The sequence below is a fragment of the Berghia stephanieae genome, chromosome 1, assembly GCF_034508935.2.
Source record: "Berghia stephanieae isolate SIO BIC M18660-M18661 chromosome 1, UCSD_Bste_1.3, whole genome shotgun sequence".
NCBI classification, from domain to species: domain Eukaryota; kingdom Metazoa; phylum Mollusca; class Gastropoda; order Nudibranchia; family Aeolidiidae; genus Berghia; species Berghia stephanieae.
Genome location: NC_088360.1, coordinates 72289603 through 72309717, shown reverse-complemented (window position 1 = coordinate 72309717; position 20115 = coordinate 72289603). Strand labels below are relative to the sequence as shown.

Genomic DNA, 20115 nt, shown 5'->3' with positions numbered 1-20115 from the left:
GCAAAAGTTGGTAGTCTTGAGGTTTCCTTACGTGTTTGATGCCGGCATAGCATTGTAAAGGTACCGGGTTCCTGGCACACCCCGCAGTCCAGTGTGGCATTGATTAAGGCACCTTACCCTAGTGGCAGCTCAAGAATAAGAGGCACTGTCCTCACTGTAACCTGCTGTGGTTTTCATCTCTTGTGATATAAATTATATTTATATTGTGAAGCGTGTTTGAGCATGTTGAAAATTATTTTAAGATATAAACATTTGTCATATTTCCATTAGAATAGTATGCTCTGCTTCATAATGATAAAAGAGGAAATTGTTGTTTTTTAAAAAATGTATGAGTCATATATTATTCATGACATCACTGCAAAGTCTAATAACTATTATAAAAACTTCAATTTCTTTTTAATTTCTCATCAAGAATGAACACACATCCAGTGATACAACAATGCTACAAAAGCACCCCAGGTTCATTGCATATTAATGACTTTATACATTCAATCATTCTCCTAATAGCGCTCATTAGAAATGGGCAAACTGTAATTCCTAAACGTGCGCAGTCAATCACGAAATTGGAAATTGTGAACTTTATGTGAGTGGGCGATTTCCCGTTTTGTCCCCTTCAATTCTACATTGTGTCCTCTCGTTTCTTGCTGCTGTGAATAGGTTACAGAATACCTGCTGATTAAAAAAAAAGAAAACTAGTCCTTTGTAAATATTCAAATTTTAAATGCTAGAATAAAGAAGTAAAAAACGTACTTTAAAAAGTGAGAGTAAAATAGAATGAAATAGAAGATAGAAAAAGAATGAAACATTGATTTTTTTAAAAAGTGTATGTGTTAGTGTGTGTATGTGTGTGTTTGTGTGTGTGAGAGGGTGAGAGAGATGGGGGAATGAGAGAGAGAGAGAGAGAGAGAGAGAGAGAGAGAGAGAGAGAGAGAGTAAGAAGAGGGGGAAAGAAATAAAAAGGGAAATGAAAAAAATTGTGATCTTTGTTTTTCAAGACAACTTTTCTGAGTTTCGGAGATTAATTTATTTTATTTAAATTGGTATGAATTTTGTCATGTTATGATGTTGTTTGTTTGTTTGTTTGTTGTTGTTGTTGTTTTGATTCACTATAATATTTAAGATGTCTTTGTTGTTGAGTAAAAGCTTTTTAGCTCCTAAAAATGACCAAAAAAAAAAAACCGCCAAAACAAATCAAATAAAAACCATATTCAACAGCATTACCCCGTGAAATCGTTGCAAACAAATATTCTACTGCTGACACCGTATTCAACGGAAATAGCTTGGATGCGAATTTAACTTGACACCCTATTCAACTTAATCCGGGACCCATTAATTTTTGTTGTTATTGATGATGTATTGATAAGGTTCTTTCTAAAAATAACATGATTTATGAGATATTACGACGGCATGAACAACAACGAAAAAATAATGATAATGACAAACGTAAAACAGAATAAGAAGAAAAAAAAAAATCCAAAATGCACACATTATTCAAATTAGCGCCATGCATCGTGTCCCCTCGGGTGATACCTGAAATCAATTAACATCGCCGGGGCTGATGCAAATGTCTCATTTTACCGCGTATCGTGTACAGCCAATTTGGAGAATGCGCCTGCAATTGCTGGGATGATTAATTAATCCCACCCTTAATGCACTGTGTTAATACGTAATAAGCAAAACTGTTTACTTTTTGAAATGACACCAACCAACTGCTGCGAGTGGCGGTGGTTGTGGTGATTGTGAAATAGTCTTTTTGTTTAGGTACTGTTACGCTGGCCTCATTGATTTATCTGAAAACAAGTCGTGTTGATATTTTTCTTTTCTTTTGTTTTTGTTTAATTGTTTGTTTGATTTGTTTTATTTATTGAAAGTCAGTATATCTTGATGCGATAAAGTTTATGTTTATCCACAACTTATCACTAAAATAAATGAATTCATGAACGTCGACGAAGTCGACGACAGTCATGATGATGGTGATGATGATGATTGACGTTAATCATAATGATGATGATTATGATGATGATAATAATGATGATGATGATGATGATGATTATGATGATGATGATGATGATGATGATGATGATGATGATGATGATGATATTGATGCCGATGATAATGATGATGATGATGATGATGATGATGATGATGATGATGATGATGATGATGATGATGATGGTTGGGTATTCGTTTGTGGAACGGAGATGATAGTAATGGTGTTGACAGTTTAATGAATGGATGCGAGCAATGATCAAATTTCATAGAATATGCAAGATTGTGCCAGAGAAGACTACCAGTAGGTTTGATGTCTTTCACTTTCTTTCCAGATATTATGCACGCACAGGTCCCCCCCCCCCTCTCTCTCTCTCTCTCTCTCTCTCTCTCTCTCTCTCTCTCTATATATATATATATATATATATATATATATATATATATATATATATATATATATATATATATACTTCTTTCTTCTCCTGTCACCCTCTCTTTATTTATCTCTTATTCTGTCACTCCTTTCCTTCTTCATCTCGCCATCTCTTTATCCCTTTTTCTCTCCCAGGAGCAAATGCATATTCACACACATACACACACGCACACACACACACACACACTCACACACACACAAACACACACACACACACACACACACACCAATGCACAACTATCCAATACACAAACGTAAAAAAAAAGGTTTTTTAAAAGGCCATATAAAAGGATTAAATTTGTGCTGATGTGAGTATGATGAAACCTCGTGATAGAATTACCGCTAATGCTGTCGTCGTCGCCGTCGACGCTGTTGTTGCTGTTGTTGTTGTAGTATCTGTTGAAATCGTCAGGATGCAGATGATGTTTTCTATGAAAACGCCCGGGATTCTTGCTAATCCTCAGGGGTTTGTTTTGGAAATGTTAATTGTATTCAGGCCTAGTTTTTCGTTATTTACGAATACATCCTAAGCGATGGAGTCTGCGGGTTTCTTTACTATCTATATATTTTTCTGTAATTCTTACAGGTTATTCTAAGATAAATTCACCAGTTAACTGTTGTACTCTGGAGAAAAGTGTGTTTAAACATTTGGTCAGAAAACCTGTTCTTCAAATATTGATCAATTTAAATGTCCATCATCTTGGCAGAAACGTTCAAACATGGAAGTAATTGTTAAGATCATCATCATCCATCGTGGCTTGTACTCTTGAGCACGTTGCCGGTCAGTGTCTCCGTGTATCACGATCCTCTGCGGTGCGCATGAAGTCTGCTTTGCTTTTAAAACTTTGGTTATTTAAATATATCATTCTCTGTCTTCCTCTAACTCGCTATCCTTCGATCATGCCAGATGTTACAAACTTTTCTTTTCCGTCTCTTCTCCACACATGTCCCAGAAACCGTAACTGCCTCTTTCTGATGGTATCTATCAATATTCTTCTTTTTCGCACCGTCACCAACATTTCCTCGTTCGTATTCTTGCTGTCCATGATAACCTCAACATCCGCATCTCAAATGCCTCTAATCTCCTAGTACATTCTTTGTCAAGCGACCACATTTCCCAACCGTATAAAAGGGTACTACTTTCATTCTTAACTTCAAATTTAGGTTTTTGTTTGACACAACAGGACGCATTTTATGAAACACATTATTGTCTATAGCTATTCTTTGTTTTATATCCTCTATATCACTTTCGCCATGGATAATGATTGTGCCTAAACTTGTTTGATGGAGTCTCCTTTACTTGATAAGTGAACGGTCGTGTTGTTGTCATTCTTTGAGACCACCATGCTCTTTTTTTTAGTGGTTTGATTTGGTTAATGAAAGACAATGCAGCCTGATATCAAAGCTACCCATTCCATCCCAATAGTCCCCCCCCCCCCCCCCCCCCGAAAATATTTTTCCATGCAATCATATTTTCAAGAAAGTAAAGCAAAGTGGTCTACTTATGTCGGAAACATAATGCGATGTCGGTATATCTCAGTATCAACCGAAATGACAAAATTTTCAAAAGAGAGAAACGAAAAGGTTTTTAGAATGGAACGAAATCCAAGAAACAACGAGGGAATTGTGTGAAATTATTTATGAATATCCAAGGGACGTAACTCAACCCGATGCTTCCTGGACCTTCCTGTATGACATGACAGACCCACCGCGACCCAATCAAACAACATTTCAGCCCGATGATGATGATGATTATTGGATCTACTCAATAGGCGCCACCGTCTGATGGTTACATTGCCAACCAGAGTCTGCTAATGTTTGTCTAGCCAGTTTTAGAACCGTTGTCTATCAACCCAGCACCCCCTTGCCCCTTGAGCCCCCGTTGCATTGATGGATGAGAAAAGACAGTAAATAGGGAAATAGTAGTTAGATTCTGATGAGCTGGTATCCCCCGTCCATTAACCTTAATCAGTGGTCTCCAGTTATTTATCAAATTATTCGACCTCCCACTGGTGGATAATTCTATTTAATGCATACATTTACGGTCTCTGACTTCCATGCGCTCCTTAAAATGGGATTGAAATACGAAGGGTTCCTTTTATAACTAGATCATAGTCCAGTCAAGGCCATGGGATTCTACATACGTGTACTTATTTACAGGTCTAATAACCCAACTTGTTTTGGTCTCATTCATTGTTATAATGGAAATCAGATCAGCGCAAAATATCGTCCATTGCGGCTATGCGGTCTTGTAGTATGAAACTCGCTTTCGGATCGGAAGGTCCTGAGTTCGAGCCTTGCTCGGCGCAGAGTTGAGTCCTTGGAGAAAGCTCTTTACTCTTTATTCACATTCTCTCACCGTACTCAGGTGTAAAATGAGTACCTGCCCGTTAACAGCGTTGTCTCTGTCCGGAAAAAATTGTATTATCGCCTAACAGACGTCATGTCCCGTCCTAAATGTTAATTGTTGCTGTTCGCCTTGTAAAGCGCTTTGAGCACGTTTAGTGGATATTGCGCTATAATATATATAAAAATAAACTAAAAACAAAAAGCTCTCATTGCAGCAATGCAAAGTCAAACTTACCATTGCGTCTTGTTATCAGCCCTGCAAATATACTTACAAGATAGAAAACAAAAGATGCAACTATCGAGGCGCTGGAGTGATATTCGAGACTACCTCATGGCGTTAGGGAGATATCTTGAATTCAGGGCCATGGCAATCTTTCTCTTGAGGAGACCACTTGGGTGCCTAAGACCAGGTTCTGAACAGTGAGTGGGGACTTCATCTTAAAGTTATAGCAAAACGTTTGCATAACTCTTCATGGAAATCAGCCTTATCTAAAGCTTTGAGTCATGAATAAAAATGAATATAACAGCTTCGAAAAAGAACAAAATATCCATCACGGAACCTTTCGGGCTCAAAACCCTTCTTCAGTCAAAACAAAAACAATAAATAAAACAGTAATACATCACTTACAAGACAGACAGACAGCAGACAAGTGTCTGACACGTCTTGTATGTAGATGTGCATTAATGCTTTTGAGGTTTTGTTTTTTGTTGTATTTTTTGTTTGTTATTGACTGACGAAGAGTTTTGAGCCCAAAACATTCCGTGTTTGATATCTTATTCTATTTCAAAGCTGTTATATTCATTTTTTCAAATCACTATTTACAGTCCAACTAGCAGTCGTTTAGTATAGAGCAGTAAAGTTAGGTGCCCCAAACGTAAACAAAGGTCGAGAAGCACGTGGCAAACCACATGTTCCTGTCTTGACAGCTCACGTTCCAATGTAAATAATAGAAAAAAATAACCTTTAAAATTTGGCTGTTAGGTGGCAAAAGAAACACATATTCATAAATACTCGATCATGCATCAAATAATGTCTAGATATGGATATTTTATGGAACAAAAGGTAAAATTTTCTAAAATTTATCAAAAGTTACAGTCTATCTATTTTTAGACCAGAGCAAATTATTGCGCTGGTGTGAACAAAACGAGAATTATTTGGAGCCTGATTTTCATAATAATTTAGCCTTATATTATTATTTCTGCAATTGTTAGATTTTATGTAAACATATTTTCAATACTGAAAGTGTATTGCCTACAACTCAAACTACAAAATTGGGAGACCTATATTGTGCGTAAATTATTCCGGTCCCTAACGGAAATCACTAGCAACTTGTTATTGTTTACGTTTGGGGCACCTAACTTTACTGCTCTATTACTATGAGTATTGGTCACTTCATTTAGGAATCGCTCTTAATGAAAAATAAAATAAAATAGCCCGGAACTTTTGGTTGATCTGATCTAGTTAACAACAAACCTTGCGTTTTTGAAATATTGAAATAAGGGTAACAAGAAACCATGAAACTGAGATTGATAATTGATAATCATTCCTACAAACCGACATTAAATGCATTTACCACTGACAGTAAATTTTATAGAAACAATAATACAAATGTTTATAAACCAATCTGACAACTCTTACTTCAGCAAGAATCTCAACCCAAAATTATTGAAACTTGATGGTGACTTGGGAGACGTGTAAATCTAGTCGTTTCGTGAAGGCTATAGTGGCTTGTGTTGTATCCTTGATGTGTATGAAACCTTAGTCTCTCTTGGGAATCCCATGCTGTCAGTTCTCTCTACTTCTTTCCTGTGGATTCCATAAGCTTCGCATAAACAGTGAGCTAACGATCTAGTTCGCTGTTCGACGTACTCATTCATTTTCTTCTCTTTAAACTGAGATATTTAACATTTTTATTTTGGGTTGTGTTTTTGTTTCTGTTTATTGCCGCATTTCCCCTCCCCCCCCCTCTCTCTCTCTCTCTCTCTCTCTCTCTCTCTCTCTCTCTCTCCCTCTCTTTCTCTCTCTCTTTTGTATAAATCAATCAATCTATTTATTTGTCTATCTATCTATCTATCTATCTATCTATCTATCTATCTATCTATCTATCTATCTATCTATCTATCTATCTATCTATCTATCTATCTATCTACCTATTTATCAATATATATTTTCCTATAGGTCTTATCTTCAGGTCAATAAGTTATCGAATTCGGTTATAAAACTTCTATTCCTAATCATCTTAACATCATATCTAAGAAAATCTAAGAATACGTAGGGGTTAAATTGAATAAAACATAACACCATAAACTAGTTGGTTCTTTGCCACATCATCGGCCTGATATCACTTTGGATCTGTATTTAATAGAGACAAAGAGGGGTGGCAGTTGTTATATTATTATTACTATACAGGCTAAACCAGAGGTTTCGTCTTATTTTCATTTCAGTCTTGTACTAAGTTACTGTAAAAATGCATTTGACCCTGTAAAATATTTATTTATTTCTATAAAAAAGGAAACTTTTTGTTTTTCTCAATTAATTTTTTTTTTTAAATCACCATTTCTTTCATGGTATTAAAACAGAAAAGTTGTTCATCTATAGATCAATTTTGTCAGCTGATCTTTAAAACGGAAACAGCTGCGAATACTATGGTAACAAATAAACATTGGGCTTTGATGTGCGGAGTAGAATAGCTTTATAGACCAGCAGGTGGAAACAATTGAACACTCGATACTGTACAGTTGTTAAATGCCACATACCGCGTACAATGTATAGAAACACTTTATAATATCGTGGGTATTTGCCATAATGTTGTATTCAACATTTTGTCATTTTTGGGATTTCCATGTGAATGGTATTTTCTTAAGTCAATCTTTATTCTCTGTAATCGGCAATGCGATTGGATTAATAGTTTTTGAGTTATGAAAAAATGTTAAAATATTTTTTGTCTTATTTGCATATCACAAATTGTCGTTAATGTTGTATTTGAATTTAATTTTGCCACGATGTCTTATCTTTCAAATACAACAATATAACCATTTCCTAGTACCTTCCAGTAAATAGCACTATTGTTGTATTAGCACATGCAACAATATGGCACAATTTTTTTTGGAACTTTTGTTAACTTCCCGTGTGCCATACTGTTGTATATGAAAATACAACAGTGTGGCACACAACGATAGCAATAACGTTTCATTATAATGTGTCAGGACTCCATCGTCTTATCTGCATATAGGACAATGTGGCATTTAGGAAATTCCTTGAAATGACCATGAAAATGTTGTATTCGGCACATAAGACAAAAATGTCTCGTTTGTGGGGTGGGTCACAGGGTGCATAATGTTGTAAATGACTTTATGACATCGGCATTCCATCTTATTACGGAGTTATAGTTACACGCCGAAGCAGCAATCTCGTCAGTCCGGAAGAAAGAGGAGGCGGAGCTTATAGATATAACGCAATGAAAGTTCTGTCCGATGACGGGTGGGGGGATATCACCTCTCCAAAACTTACGTTATTATATGAGATCTTGAGATTCTTATCCAATCATCGATTGCTCGTTTGACAGTTCGCTTGTGAACAGTTAGGAGACCATCTCTTGATTTATGGGCAGGCGGCTTTGCGTAAAGGCGGTGAGTGTTGTATACATCAAAGAGTACCGCTGACCGATGGGTAAATAGTGATTGTGTAACCCAAAAGCCCTGCCGACTCGACTGCAAGGTCTTGTATGTAATAGTTCCGTCACCATCTCAACGCTCAGGAATCAATTAGTGAGGCAGGGGAGGGGGAGGGGGGGTGGGGTTGACCCACAAACGACCGAGGTGTTGGGCTTCTGGTAGACCATGATACGAAATCAAAGAGAAAAGCCACTACCACCATCAACCAACCGACTACTTCAGCCACTACCACCATCAACCAACCGACTACTTCAGCCACAACTAACCCTGACGAACCCTCTATTACTGCAATCAATGAACAGCCATCTGTTGTTGATATCCCATATTCAATAACAGACACCCCAAAAAAGGCAACACGTAAAAGGATGAGAGAGCCAAAAAAATGGAAGAAAAGTGTGAGGAAAATGCTTTGTGTGACTGGGAAAGCCTATGTATCTGCCAAAGGCAAAACGGTGCCTCCGAGGTCAGTTAAAGCATCTCAATGTGACAACTGCAAGTTTAAGTGCAATGAAAAGATATCATTAGAAAGGCGGAATGAGATTCATGAGTTGTATTGGAACATTGATTCAAGAGAGAGAAAGCACGATTTTATTTGCCAGTATGTACTGGAAACCAAACCAGAAAGACACAAGAAAAGTCGAAAAATGGCCTCCAGGAAGTATTTTTTTCCAAACGTGGATCTGCTAAGTGAAAAAATCAGAGTATGCAAAAGATTTTTTCTTCAGACTCTTGATATAAGCGATCAATCCGTCAACGGTCCTCTGAAAAAGCAACGAATGGGACCAATACAGTCTGTATCTGACAATCGTGGAAAACACAGCCCACACAACAAGACTTCCGGGGCTGCCACGAAGGCTGTACAGTCGCACATTGACTCTTTCCCTACGCTGGAGTCACACTACTGTCGAAAACAGTCGAAGAAACGTTATTTGGACACATCCTTGAACATCAAAAAAATGTATAAGCTGTATTTAGACTATGTCAGCTCACTTGAAAATTCTGTGCGCCCATCTGTTGTAAGTCAGCAAGTATATCGAAAGACTTTTAATCAGGAGTTTAATCTGTCATTCCATAAACCACAGAAAGATCAATGCAAAACATGTCGCATTCATGACCGTTGTGCAAAGCCCAATGATAAAATTAAGCATGAATACCAAGAACATCAAAACCGGAAAAGAGATATCAGGGCTGCTAAAGAACACGACAAACAACGGGCAAAGGTCGATCCAAGCTTTGTTGCGTGCACCTTTGATATGGAAAAGGTACTTCAAGCTCCATCAGGGCTTGTTGGCCTTTTGTATTACAAGAGAAAACTTAACTGTTATAACTTTTGTATCTATTCAATGGGTGTATGGAGAAGGCTTTTGCTACTTTTGGAATGAAACCAGCGGACAAAAAGGTTCCAGTGAAGTGGCAACTATTCTAATCAAATACCTGAATGGTCTACCAGATCACGTGAAGCATGTCGTTTTCTACTGTGACACGTGTGGAGGTCAAAATCGCAATGCGGCTGTCATCTCTGCCTTACACTATTTTGTTTCCTCTAACGAAAGCCCCATTTCGGTGATTGACCTTAAATTTATGGAATCAGGCCACTCCCAAATGGAAGTGGATTCAATGCATGCAGCCATTGAAACACAAAAGGCAAAATCCGAAGTTTTCATTCCATCTGAGTGGCTGAACATCTTTAGACTATCACGACCAGGACGCCCCTACCATGTCACAACTATGAGGCATTCAGATTTTTTGGATTATAAAACCTTCGCATCTGATTACTTAAAAAATACAAAGAAAGACATTAGTGGTCGTCAAATAAGATGGTTAAAAACGAAATGGTTTCATTTCAATAGAAACGAACCAGACTTTGTATATTTCAAGGAGGACATTAACGAAGAGACATTTCGACAAATGAAAGTTACTAAAAAGGCTCAAAGAGGGCGAGCTGCTATTAGCAAACCTATGGATAAATACCCAGCTCGCCTCTCAATCTCTGACGCCAAGAAAAGGGATCTGACTTCTCTGTGTTCCATTGGAGTCATCCCTGAGGATTTTGTTCCATATTTCGAAAACCTCAGCTCGGTGACAGAACTTATTGACGTCACCCAATCACGTGATGTTGATGATTCTAGCACGGACGAAGACGACGTTCTTTAGATAGTTTATAGAATTCATCTATATAAACAAATCTTCTGAAATGATTATAATGATATTAAATGATTTTGTAGTAATTATCCAAATAATTTTTCACGACTACCAATGTATAAAGTAACATTTCAACCTGTCATTTCCTTTACTTTTTATTTACAAATTTACCTATACTTCTTATATTTACCTTTTAAAGTTCCATAATTCAATATACCCCAATGCATGTTGATAATAACCTGTTTATATTATAATAGATGCAATGACTTGTTTTATTAGATGACAATGAATCCGAATGGTTCAAAACTATAAACATATGATAATCAGTATAAAAAATCAAACACAGAACCAGTGCTTTGTTTTTTAATTAATTTCTGTGTTATGCCGAGTCCAATTGATTTCAGAGTTATAACGTTGTATTTGCAAATGAGACGAAATTAATCTCAAACTGCATCCTTTCGATATATATAAAATGTGCCACATTGTCTTATCTACACATACAACAGTATTATCCCCCTCTCATGTAAAATCAGCATGGATCGTGTTATGCCATAATGTTGTATGTGCAAATACAACTTTATATCATATCAAACAATACCCAGTCTGACATAAATGAATATGCCATATTGTCCTATGTGCAAATAAGACACCGTGGCCCTGAAAGTTAGACACAAATGTGTTTGCCATATTGTTGTATAATTTTAAAGTCCATTTACAGCAAATTGAATGCCTCGGTTGATTGAAATGGCATTTCACGCTTTAGTGCAACATACATCCAATGTTCATTCAGATTTACAGAGCAATTGGTCAAAATCCTGATTTATGAGAGCACTTCAAACTTTCAAATGCCATTTTCTCAAAACTACAAAAATGCAAATACAACATAATGGCAAATACCCCACGATATACACCCCTCAATTCCATGGAGTGTTAGGGGGGAAAGCCAGAGTTTATATAAAAAGAATCATAGCTAGAGAGTTCTTGTCATCATTTTGTAGATTCAAATCAAAGAGCCTAGGTGTTATTATTTTGTTTATTTGTGTCTTATATTTAATTTTGTTGAGATTTTTATCATCCCCCAAAAAGGATTTGAGCCGTTTTCTCTCTCTCTCTCTCTCTCTCTCTCTCTCTCTCTCACACACACACACACACACACACACACCTCTCTCTCTCTCTCTCTCTCTCTCTCTATATATATATATATATATATATATATATATATATCTTTTCACACAATCATACATACATATTATATTTATAATTTCTCTTTGTGTGTGTCTGCGCAATATATAGTGGCTTAAGATATTATACAAGCATATACAAATATAGGGCGCCTGTCGGGCGACTTGTACTATTTCAAATGGAAACTAGAATCCAAATAGACTGCTCGGAGAATTAAATGATGCATTGTAAAGCGCATCGAGTATGATGGTATTGTTGACAGAGTCCATATTATTATATTAATATGCTTATTTGTATCATCGACATTTTTTTATTCTCAATAAAATCTACTGTTTTGTCATCCTACTAGGGCTGTCCAAGACGTCATCTGTGGTGCTAAAACGGCCAAAGAAGTCTGAGGTGCAAGTAGGTGCCAACATCACTCTGAGGTGCCAAGTATCAGGCAAACCTGAACCCACCATCATCTGGTACAATAACCAATTCAGGTAGGTCTCTCACCACCTTATCGCTTCATTCGTTTATCTTCTATCTGATCTGTATTTCTTTTTTACGAAACCCGACGAAACTCGTCAATATCCGGCAAAGTTATGGGAAGTAGACAGTGGGGAGTGAAAATGAGACTCAGGGAAGTATACACCAGTGGGGAGTGAACCTGAGACGATGGTTTTCGGCGGGTTTCGGCAGGTTTCGGAGGGTTTCGGCGGGTTTCTTAAAAAAGAAACACCCCTATGTGACTCCTTTGCAAACCCACGTTACCCTGGGCGGTTTGGTAGTTTAGTTGTACACAGTGCAGCAATCAGATTCCAATCAGCAAGTCCTGATCGGATCTCGCTGTTGGCGGCTCAAAGTTGTATCATTGGCATCAAGAACATCTGGAGGTTACGTGGGGGGGGGGGGGGGGCACTCGTGTAATTTGAAAAGTTATGAAAATGTCAAGTTTGTGCTAGATATTGTCTTTCATCAATAAACAGGGATTGATATGATTTGTATTGGATGCTCTTTAACCAGTTAACTGCCGTACTATGGATATATCAAATTAAGAAATCAAGGAGCAGACACCGATGTAAGATAAAGAACTGAACGAGTGTGTATGAAAGGTGCCAGACAAAGACAGAAAGAAAAATACAAGAATAAAATCATCCCCAAAAAATCAGTCGACCTCTACTGTGGATCGAACCGGTAATCAGAAGGTCTGAGGATCGATCCACAGTAGAGGTTGACTGATTTTTTGGGATGATCTTTTTACTTGTGTTTGTCTTTCTTGCTTTGTCTGGCACCTTTCATACACACTTGTTCAGTTCTTTATCTTACTATGAAACGACAAGTATTTGGAAATTTGGCCAGAAAACTCGTCTTTCAAATATCGATCGATTTGAATGACCCTCATCTTGGCTAAAACTCTCAAAACTGGGACCTCGCGGGATATTTGAAAGGCGAATTATCTGACCAAATTTCTAAATACGTGTCTTTCTAGATTCGGCAGGTAACTGGTTAATCTATGAATTTTAAATTGCTGTACGCAACTGTACACATTTTTGATAAACCGATACTCGTGTTCAACGGTGTATCTCATTCGTGTTAAGCTCTTGGTGTAAGCTTTTTGGATAGATTTTGTTTTCCTGCTCATTGATCTGTGTTATTACGACACTTAAATTCCCATTGATATGTTGAACAAGTCGTTGATTTTTGTCACGGTATAAATTTGTAATTGAACACGAGAGACAGATTATGATCAACGCTATTGCCGCCGACTTCTTATTAATTGGAGACAAAAAAAGCGATGGTTTCATAAGATTTTTTTTTTAATGTAGCGATTTTACATAGGCCTAGTTTAAACGAGATTATATCAAGCGATATTATTCAGAAATAATTATCATCACTATATTCACAACGATTCGTGAAGTAGCCATGCATGGTAATAATATTCACGACTGTCACATCTCAATGTTATTGAAGGATTGCTGATCTTTAATCTTCAAAGGGCGAGACTTGTTTTTATACAAATTATTTCACTTCTTTATTTATCTGATTATCAGACCACAAGAACACTAAAGGTGATGCGATTTGGTCTTTACCTAAACCCGAATTCCCTTGCTTTTAATGCTTTCTTAGAGAAAACAGCAATATCGGGTGTTTTATATAAACGACGACAATAATAATAATAATGATAATGATGATGATGATGATGATGATGAGGATGATCATGATGATGATGATATATATAATAATAATTAATAATAATAATTAATAATAATAATAATAATAATAATAAAAAAAGAAGAAGAAGAAGAAGAAGAAGAAGAAGAAAGAAGAAGAAGAAGAAGAAGAATGAAAAGAATAAAAAAAATGAATAATAATATAATAATAATAATAATAATAATAATAATAATAATAATAATAATAATAATAATAATAATATAATAATAATAATAATAATAATAATAATAATAATAATAATAATAATAATAATAATAATAATAATAATAATTAATAATAAAAAATAATATAATAACAATATGATAATAATATAACAATAATAATAATAACAAATAATATAATAATAATAATAATAATAATAATAATAATAATATATAATAATAATAATAATATAATAATAATAATAATAATATAATAATAATAATAATAATAATAATAATAATAATAAATAATAATAATAATAATAATAATAATAATAAATAATAATAATAATAATATCAAAAATAATAGATTATGAATAACACTGGAACTCGGTCTATAAAGGGTTAATAGATACAACGGATGAGTTACTCAACCGAGTTTTAAGTTTTATCTCGAAGTCATAGGTTTTTGATTGGAAATTTATGAATTGTCATTTACCCCGTGGTGAATTTCTCATTAAGTTTATTCAGTAAAACCAGCAGCCATTTAGGCTAAATCGGTTATCATTAAGGTTATTCAAGTGAAGCGGTTACCGTAGGAATCAGTTACTTGGTCGTGCTCTAAAAAAAAAACACATTATAAAAATTCTGGCCAAATACTTTTTCTTCAAATATCGATAGATTGAAATGACCCTCATCATGGCAAAAACTCTCAAATCTGTGACTTCACGGTAGTTTCAGGTTTGTGAGATTTTGGGAGGATGAGGGTCATTTCAATCGATCGATATCTGAAGGATGAGTTTTCTGGCCAAATGTCTAAATACGTGTTGTGTTTTGTTTTTTTTAAAATGGCAATACTGTCATTAAGGTTTTATTCACTTGCAATGTTAAAGGTTGGCGATGATTTCAGAGTAACGATAGACTTATTGGTTTCATCATAATTACTGTCATTGTTGTTACGTACATGACAATGTTTATGGTTGCGATTAAAGTGTAGTTAAGGGTGGGGAATAGATAGGTAGATAGATAGATAGATAGATAGATAGATAGATAAATAGATAGATAGATAGATAGATAGATAGATAGATAAATAGATAGATAGATATATAGATAGATAGATAGATAGATAGATAGATAAATAGATAGATAGATATATAGATAGATAGATAGATAGATAAATCAATAGATAGATAGATAAATACATACAAACATAATACATAGGTAGGTAAGTAGGTAGGTATATTGGTTGGTTGGATAGATGTAGTTTGTATGGATGGATAGATATATAGATAGGTAGGTAGGTAGATCGATAAATCAATAGATAGATAGGTAGATAGATGGGTAGGTAGATAGATAGATAGATAGATAGATAAATGGATGGATGGATGGATGGATGGATGGATGGGTGGGTGGGCAGATAGATAGAAAGACTTCGCGAAGTACCAGGTTAAAGAGTTTTTGCCAAGAGGAAGGTCATTTAACTCGATATCGATATTTGAAGGAAGAGTTTTCTGGTCTAATTTTGAAATACGTATTTTTCCAGAGTATTGCAGTTAACTGGTTAAGAAACAGATAGACTAAATCTGTTTCGTACCCCGTTTTATGTGGAGTTTTCAGATCCAAACACTCACATCCCAGTATGGTAATAAATTCCTTGGCGTTAAGTGGAACGTGTGTTTGAAGAACTGGATTGACTGTTTACATCATTGTGACATCAGCTACCTGGCCTATTCCTACGATCTCTTAGTCTGCTTTACTTTGAATTTGTAAATATTAAAGGTTAATTTAGAACGATAGATAAATAAACGCGTCTCGTAAACTGTGAAAAAACTTATTGTTTGAAAAATATTGTTTTGACGAATAAATAAAATAATGTATAAAGAAATCCATAAATACACGAATAAATATATAAACGATTGAATAGTATGCAAATGAGTAAATATGATTATTAAATGAATTCAGTTGCTTGCCTTGAAGAAAAACGAAAATATCATTTTGTCCTTAAAAAATAATCCTAATTTTCATTTATGTGGGGATGTTTTCATGTTCAAATAATTAAAATGATACTTTTATAGTTTTCAGAATCTAATACCACGGTTTCCTCTAAATTTTTAAAAGGAGAGAGAGAGAGAGAGAGAGAGAGAGAGAGAGGGAGAGAGAGAGAGAGAGAGAGAGAGAGAGAGAGAGAGAGGGTAGAGGAATCTAATTTCAAGCGGGAAATAAAAATATAATCATAGATCACTAAAATTCCTCATTTTTTTTGGTACAAGACGATACGTGAAAACCCTTGTTCCTGTACACTGTGTACTCACCAAGACAGGATACATCAGCACTCCCTACTCCCTAATTGTCATTCTCACGAAGACAGCAGTAATTGTACTATAATCGGTATATGTAAAACATAAATTCATCGCTTAAACTACTGCCCTCTTAATGAGAACATCTACTCAATACCCAGTACTCACTCATAGTTGATTCATAAAAGCGCAGTAGTACTCAACTATACCATAATCTATGTAAAGACAGCTCTTTACTCGTGAGGAAGAGTACAAAGCCACAGGGTGATACATTATTTGGTGTGGGCCAGTCATGTTTGTGAAAATGGATCGCTTGTTTACACCGGTTTGACACCTCTTACCTGCCCAGATCTACCTACCTGCTTCCATCAGACTGCATCCCACGAGCTGACCAATTGAGTTGCCAGTTTGACGATCTATTTCAGAATTTTTAAACGTATAATATAATATGTAAATCGTAAAATTATGTCGGACATTGTGGCATTTGTGTGTGTATGTTGGGGGAGGAGGGGGGGGGGGGGGCAAGGAATATTTTCTCTCCAGTCAAATTATCACAAAGTACATATTATTATTAATTTATCAGATTTTAAAACACCATTAACAAACTAACTCTTACTGAGGAAAAAAGAAAATGAGGATTATTTTTAGCTTCGTAACTATACAGATGAGTCATTAAAATGGCTCTAATAAATTTAGTATTTGATCTCATTACCTCTCTCTCTCTCTCTCTCTCTCTCTCGCTCTCTCTCTCTCTCTCTCTCTCTCTCTCTCTCTCTCTCTCTCGCTCTCTCTCTCTCTCTCTCTCTCTCTCTCTCTCTCTCTCTCTCTCTCTCTTACAACTATGGCATTTTTTTCCAAAACTATTTGGCAATCTTTGCTGACCAAACTAAACCCAGAAGGCATGACAGATGTGTCAGGCTTGGATGTCTTATAGCTGGAAAATGATTAACTTTGTCATACAATCCCGAGTGTCTATCTACTACAACAAACTAACAAGAGTTTGAGAAGATAAGAGAAGGTAAATGAAAAGAATACTGGATGGGATTCAACAATGGACATTTTCTATTGTAGATAAAATAGACCTAATGCGAATAATGAAGTCAACAATGTTTCAAATATAGAATAAACAATGCAATGCTACGTCAATAGGCCACTTGTCTTTGTAATAGAATTTTGCTCCTTATGATATTTTACTGCAAAGAATCACCGGGGTGGCATTGTGTTATGTCAATATTGAAAACAGTATTGCACATTATTATATATTTATTCATTTATTACAAAACAAAAAGCACCCAAATGCACGACAAGAACACGTTTTAATGAGGAATACCAGATCACTATAATGTGATAATCAAAATTACCACTCACTTTTTGCAAAGTGAGTGTTCTACCTACAGAAGCGACAGCACTCTCTCAACACACACAGTCCTTGTAGGTCCTTATGAGTTCTGTCGATTACATTCTGACCCCCCCCCCCCCCCCCCCCTCCAATCAAATGTGTATCAGTAAATGGATAGTGAAAATGAGGTAAAATCTTTTGACACACGAGATGGATGTCGACTTGAAAACGCATTGTTTCTTGGGACAGGAATATTTTCTCATCTGGCGACGAGAGAGAGAAGATTCCTGGAGACAAACGACTAAACAAGAAGAGAAACAAGCACTAAGCAGCTACAAACAGACTTATATCCAAAAACCTGTCCAAAAACAGCCTCCCTGCATCAATAGAAACCGTCGTTGCATTCATGGCATTAACAATCCAGAATAACCCGAGCATCTTTTGGAAAACCGCATCCTGACGCTGCTTTGCGGCGATCTTCAAATGGTGAATGAGTGCAAAAAATAAATTGCGGAATGGGTCAATTGTCATAATATCAGAAGAGGATGTCTTCATCTCGATTTCGATACTCTATTTCGAACGACCAACTTGTCTTTCCTTTTATTGCAAATCCAGAGCTTGTCAGCTAATTTAAAATTGGCTGGAAACTTCTAAAGTGCGTGGTAAATCAACATTTTATGCCTTTATGTGTATCTGAATTAGGGATTTTTTTGCTCTTCCACAAACTACTCCATAATTTGCTGGGTCACCTGTGTATTTATTATTAAATCTGAAATATCCGATTGCAAATAATGTTTACAAATTGTATGTTACCCCTATATGCAACCCTAAATTAATGTTCTTCAAGCAATCTAGAAGCAACTAACAGTCTCCAAAGGTCCTTTTTAATTTTGCATTTACTATTATAGTCTTTGTTTATTTACTTAAATTATTTATAAACTAGTTTTAATCATTTCACTGAAATAGCTACTACCTGGAAATATCGTTCCTTTAACTTAAGTTCCATCGCTTGAAGAAGTGCATTTTCAATTTTGTGGGCAGACTATTTTGTATCCACGGTTTTCATTACATGACTTCCTACAATTTGTTGATTTTCCCATCTTCGTTACTTTATATCATTTCCATTTATTTTCGTTAATCATGGTGAAAAATCTTAGAATAGCAACTTGCTTTTAGCACGTAGATTTGGGTTGGATTCAAGTTACGCTTCCGTCCCACATATTTACCCATTACTTTCCCATCAAGCGACGACAGCGACCTTCACTCATCAAATTGTTTCATTTTCATTTTTCGTTTAGAATTTCCAAAATCCATCTTTTTATCTGCTCGGAAAATTCTAAATTTTCATGTGCTCAGATTACCCCTTTGCTAATCTGAAATAATCCTGCTTGTTTAGGCTAATGGGGTTGCTGAAACTTGCCGTGTCTTTAGTCTACGTCCTGACGTTTTTCTGGCATTAAATTGATCTGACAGAGCCAATTAAAGAAGAACCCTATGGATAGATGAAATGTGTGTGTTCGTTCTCTTTGTGTGTAATGATGTGTATCGGCATTTATCTTCCTTGATGCGTGTTGAATTTATAACTAACTTGATGCTTACACTAAACACACGACACATTTCATCAGAAATCCATCCCTCTCTATTTTCCTCTTCACTGATTTTAATTTTTTCTTTGACTTCTTGACAAAAACTCTGCTGATGCATCGCCATTCTGATTATTTATCAAAAATAATCTCTCTCCCCCCCCCCCCCCTCTCTCTCTCTCTCTCTCTCTCTCTTTATGTGCATACCTATCTCATAAGTGCGCGCGCGCGCACACACACACACACACACAGAAGGAGAGAGAGAGAGAGAGAGAGAGAGAGAGAGAGAGGGTAAGATAGATAGATAGATAGAGAGAGAGAGAGAGAGAGAGAGAGAGAGAGAGAGAGAGAGAGAGAGAGAGAGAGAGAGACGGAGCAATTCTCTCAACGATTCCCTATGAAAATATCAGTCACGCCTTATATTTCTTGTACTTCAAAATTGAATCCATTCGTTTTTGTTTTGTTTTTACACTATTTTCATTTTAACATGTATTTAATATTTAGATAGAAAAACTTTAAATATTCTGTCATTTCACTAAGTAGAATTAACTTTCCCCTCGTATCACGAAAAACAACGTTTATCAATGTTAAAAATACATTAGACGTCTACCCTGTTATTGTATTCCCATCAAATGATTCAGCCAACTAATACTCGTATTAGATAAGGGTACCGTGCAAATTTCAATGAAAAATAAAAAATTTACCTTGAAAAATCTACCCAAATATTAACACATCATGAACATCATGTGCTGAAACACACTTAGTTACC

General features: G+C 35.8%; 1 protein-coding gene across 3 annotated transcripts in view; it reads left to right on the top strand.

Moving 5' to 3' along the window:
• LOC144956013 (inactive tyrosine-protein kinase 7-like) overlaps positions 1-20115 on the top strand; it is a 235135-nt gene that overhangs the window by 161915 nt on the left and 53105 nt on the right. For all 3 annotated transcript variants that reach the window (XM_078886304.1, XM_078886295.1, XM_078886311.1), the window contains one exon: positions 12120-12255. In XM_078886304.1, coding sequence (XP_078742430.1) covers positions 12120-12255 — 136 coding nt within the window. The remainder of the gene's footprint in view (positions 1-12119; positions 12256-20115) is intronic.